Here is a 5,262-nt window from a genome sequence, read left to right on the forward strand (position 1 = left end):
GCTGGTAAAAAAATTGCTTTCTCCACAAAAGGGGCATGTAATGCCATCAGTTTTCTTCTCACATTCAGGCACAAAGTCTTCCAGTTGAACTTTAAAACAGTTGCCTCGTGCTGTCTCAATCTTTTTCGTGAAACCGAAGTTACCAAGAGTTGCTTGTTTGCTGGTGGAAGCAGGCTTCATCACTCATGGATCAACGGATTGAATCAGTGGATTCATAACTTACGACCATTTGACAGATGAACCGGCGAAACTTTAGACCCTTCTTGACAGCCCAGTGTTTAAAAAATGCAGTGCATGCTAGTTAGTTTCAGAGTGAGGTCAAGTCAAAATGGTTTCACAAACAACATCAGCGACACTGTCTCTGGACAGTAAGACTTGTGAAAATGGCGGATAATTTTGTGTTTTTCTTGAAAACTGTGGTTAGAGGCTATCATGCTTATTTGTCAACATATAAACTGACACTAGGCGAGATTTTGGTAATCATGCCGGATCCGGATGCAGTAATGCATGATAAATATGTGATGAAGTATACAACAAAGGAAGAAGAGCACATTGTTGGGCATATTCCCATACATTTCTCTCGACTTTGCTTCAAATTCACAGAAGATGGTGGGGAGCTAGATGCAGAAGTGATTGGTAAAAGGTTTAATGCTGGGAATGGCATGGGAGTTGAAGTGCCAGTCGAATTAAGTTTTGTTGGAAACAAACAATACTTGGAGAGATTCAGGTCAAAATGATCTCGGCCATTGGGGCAGAGGAAAAACTGAATTGAAGCACAAGCAATAAAGTTGTGGAAATTAAGTCAAATACGTTGATACGAATGAACTCAAAACAGTTCCCGATCTACCCAAGACAGCAGAGACTTGTCGGTGCCTTTGAAAAATTGCATAACAGGCAATTAAAAAGGATTTAATCTTGCTGCTTCGTACAACTTCAATCAACTTGTAAGGTTGTTTACACGATGACATTCTGTAATCACATAAAATATGTGATGCAAATGTGACCTGAATATGATCATGTAAATAGGCCTTAAGCAACATCATAACATCATTGGCCCTCTTGCCATTTTCTATCAATTCTTTCTCTCTGAGTTCCAGTTATTTTCGCTTAAAAGCCACTGCTTCTTTTTGCCCTTTTTCTTGTAACTCAAGTTTCCTCTTCTTCAATTCCAGTTTCTCCATTTTTATCTCCTTCTGTGCTACTGATTTTTCTTCTAAATAATCCACTGTTCCATTATTAGTTCTTTTTCTCTTCATGCTGCCTTCCAACTCCTCCCTGTCTCTTGTCTCTGAAAGGTTTTCCATTGCTCTTCTTCTAACGTTTCCCGCAGTGACCTTTTCTTTTTCCACCCCCTGCAAAATCTTTTCATCAGCTACAGGTGACTGTTCAACTATCTCATCCAAAGCTCGATCTAGCTCTGAAGGCTCGTCTGGAGGTATCCCATTTGATCTCGCTTCCATTGCTATTTTCCTTTTAAAATCCCTCTCCAATTTAGTGAATTGATCTCTCACAGACCTCTGGTCTACTACAAACTTTGGCCTTTTAACTAAATTCAAAGCATTGGCTATTTTTCCCCAACACTGCCCCCTTTTCCTTGATCCATGTTTAAATTGGTATGGATGTGTTACAAGTATCTCGCGACACAACAAAATGTCATGTTCTTTGTTCCAAACCATTTTATGCCTATTGGAAGAGGATAAAAACTGGCCATCAGAGATAAAAGACATTGAAAACATGTTTCATTCGACATTATTAATTTTTCTGATCAAGGTGCACTTTGTTATTACTCTAAACTTTGCACAAATTTCAATTTCGAAAATTACTAAAAATGAATGTTATGAAATTCTAGAACAACAGGAGACAAACATAAATCAAAGTAGATTAAAACAAAAAGCTGTACAAAAAACTGACAAGTTTTCAATAACAGTACATATATACAAGCGTACATAGATAAGGTTATTCTAAATATTGATATAAGGAAATTATTTTACAGACAATCCAGCTATTATTACAGAGGAAAGAAAAATGTTTAAATCTCCATTGGGTTGATGACATGCCAATTTGACAGGAGAGTTCATTTTAAAATACTGCTAATTTAAGTATGGGTCATCTAGTTTTGGCAAAAATATCCAATTAATCAAATATAACACAGAATAAAATATGGCTTTGAAAAAAAGCAAAAATTTAGTAAACTAAAGTAAAACATTTAGTAACATTTAGCAAACATTCCGTCTAATATTAGAAACAAAACCCATCCCCAAAGAGAACAGCCACCTCGGTCTTGCAAATCTAAAATTAAAACTGAAACCCGCGATTCTGCTATCAGGCAGCATTAACTAGAAAACCCAGATTGCGCAAAAAACTATTAATGGCGAGATGTTTCAAATCATTGGTAAAGCCCGATCGTCATTCCACCTAGCAGTTTTGGAATCTATCTACATCAGCACGAAAAAACCACTACTATGGCTTTTTGGGATTGGCTTTTTGCATCACTGGCTGCAATTTTTGAGTAGGCCATCTTTAATAGACTACGAGGTAATAGCTAAAACTGAGAAATCAAAAGAAAACGGTTATAATACATCATCAACTGGTTATAAGGATAAGAAACGAGGTAAAACATTACTATATGTGAAAGTTTTCAAGTTGAAAGGTTCATAAATACCTTGAAATAATGGACAGTAAATACCTTGAAATAAAAACCTAATAAGGACGGTAAATATTCGAAGTTCCGTTTCATAACACCGTCGGAATTAAGTTTTAGTAATTAAGAATTAAGTTTAGTAACATCGCTGCAACAAAAATTCAAAATATTGATTTTCCTGACAGAAGCTCCAAGAATCTGCGCTTTCAGGGATTGATCGATACCCAATATTTACATCACAGGCCAGTCGTGATGTGAATGCCTTCAATGGAGAGCAAAGTGATTTGTTGGAATGAACAAACATAAAAGCATTCAATTCAAGTAATTGAAAAACCATCATTCATCTCTTTTCGTTGGACCAATTATGATGAAGCTTCCCTTCAATTATAAACTCTTAGAGTTTGCCACTCAAGTGATGAACAAGTGTCTATATGCAACGTTTCGGCTTTCTAAGAATCATATCATCAGTCAGTGACAGAATGCAGTCATAGAACATCTTCCATCCTCTCATCTTCTCAGTTTATCCCGTTCTCCAATCCGACCGCCCCAAGGGAAACTGAAAGTTAAGTTTAATTTTTTTTCAATGATAGTCAAGTAGCTTTTTGCCTCTTGGATCATGGGAAGGCTCGCTCACAAATGATAGAAAGAGTAAGCACAAAAACAGGAAGCAACGGTGCGCGGTAGAACTTTAGCCATACAGCTCGCAACTGGTGCTGCATGCTGCATAGATGCTGCTGAGTGGCCATGTAAAGCCATGTAAAGCCATTCAGCAGCATGGCCACTCAGCAGCATCTATGCAGCATGCAGCACGATGTTCTACTTTCCTGGCAGTTACGATGCTCTCCCGACGTCTGCAATCCACAAATTTTGTATGGAAACACTAATCTGTGATGTGTCAGCGATGTCCTTTTATATTTTATTGCACGTGTTACCATTTGTCCAATCAAAGCTCTTTTCAACAGCCATCATTTGTCATTGCAAAAGCGCACGCCATTTTCTTGCTACAGGACACTGCAAGTTTGTTTTTATTATATGGCAAACAGTTACTCTACCCACATGAAAATTGAAGGACTGTTACTGTTGTGAGTCACCTGTAGCAAGATACCTCAATGTGATGATTAGACGCTCCACTGGGGATAATGGCATGCCGCTTCTGCATTTATTTTTTGCCAAGTGGGGTCCAACCAATGTCAGGAGGTGCTCTAGTCTTTCTGGTGACATTCGCAAATATCTGCCGATTCAATGAAATAATATTACATTTAAATATCCCCAGTAGATAATTTTTAAAAATATTTATAACCATAATTATTGATTTTAATTCCATCGCGGGGGCCCCTTAGTTATGATAAACAACACCCTAATCTCAGGAAAAACATTTTGGGCTTTTGGTGCATCAGCCCTTGTCTTGCCTGAGCAATGACGCAATTTTATGGTCGGTGTTTGATTCCAGGGAAAAAACTACCTCAGTTTTTTACCCCGATAATCAGACTGATACACCTGTCACACAATCGAATGACTGTGTGAGAAGAAGTGAGACAGGAGAAGGCAGAAGGAAGTATATGACGGGATATAAGCAGGAGGAGAAGTGAGTACAAGGGGACAGGGATGGGAGGGGAAAACGCGTACAAACAACGCGTGAGTCTTGCTGCAAAATATGACATGACCCTAGCTGCATCACTGTACTTAAAGAAATATGCCAGGAAAAGACCACCTAGAAAATACCACAAGGTGATTAGCAAATAGCTAAGGTAACATGATATCCACAGCCTACTAAGGATATACGTGTGGGACCACCCGATTCTAGAAAAGGGGAATCTGCGCACTTTCCCCGCGGGTATTAACTCGAATTAAACGATTAATTCCCATTTAATTCCATCACGGGGGCCCCTTAGTTATGATAAACAACACCCTAATCTCAGGAAAAACATTTTGGGCTTTTGGTGCATCAGCCCTTGTCTTGCCTGAGCAATGACGCAATTTTATGGTCGGTGTTTGATTCCAGGGAAAAAACTACCTCAGTTTTTTACCCCGCCACAAGAAACATGATAATGTTTACACCCATCAAACACTGACTTAGAAAACCTGTAACTGGGGGAGACTCTTGCCCTAACCTTACTAAGGGAGGAAGTTAATGGTGAAGAGAAGCGGGGAGAGAAAGCAAGAGAAAAGTTTTTTTTTTTTTTTTTTTTTTCTTTTCTTTATGTTTGCCAACAACAGCAAACGCTTTTTTTTTTTTTTTTTTTATATGTTTGCCCACGACAGCAAACGCTTTTCGTTGTATGTTTGCCAACAACAGCAAACGCTTTTTTTTTTTTTTTTTTTTTTTTTTTTTTATATGTTTGCCCACGACAGCAAACGCTTTTCGTTGTATGTTTGCCAACAACAGCAAACGCTTTTTTTTTTTTTTTTTTTTTTTTATATGTTTGCCCACGACAGCAAACGCTTTTCGTTGTATGTTTGCCAACAACAGCAAACGCTTTTTTTTTTTTTTTTTTTTATTTATATGTTTGCCCACGACAGCAAACGCTTTTCGTTGTATGTTTGCCAACAACAGCAAACGCTTTTTTTTTTTTTTTTTTTTTTTATATGTTTGCCCACGACAGCAAACGCTTTTCGTTGTA

The 5,262-nt window shown here is 37.9% G+C and overlaps 1 protein-coding gene across 1 annotated transcript; it reads right to left on the bottom strand.

Annotated features, from left to right (window-relative positions):
* Positions 1-1,080: 1,080 nt before the first annotated feature.
* Positions 1,081-4,951, bottom strand: LOC135683317 (uncharacterized). Its single transcript, XM_065198537.2, has one exon. The coding sequence runs from the start codon at positions 1,734-1,736 to the stop codon at positions 1,098-1,100; it is 639 nt and encodes a 212-aa protein (XP_065054609.2). The 5' UTR covers positions 1,737-4,951; the 3' UTR covers positions 1,081-1,097.
* Between the last annotated feature and the right edge of the window lie 311 nt (positions 4,952-5,262).

This window comes from Rhopilema esculentum, chromosome 7 (genome assembly GCF_057945365.1).
Source record: "Rhopilema esculentum isolate cy_ngs chromosome 7, ASM5794536v1, whole genome shotgun sequence".
NCBI classification, from domain to species: Eukaryota; Metazoa; Cnidaria; class Scyphozoa; order Rhizostomeae; family Rhizostomatidae; genus Rhopilema; species Rhopilema esculentum.

Bases quoted from the DNA above. Each gene is read 5' to 3' on its own strand.
- LOC135683317 (XM_065198537.2), bottom strand. From the start codon at position 1,736: ATGTTTTCAATGTCTTTTATCTCTGATGGCCAGTTTTTATCCTCTTCC.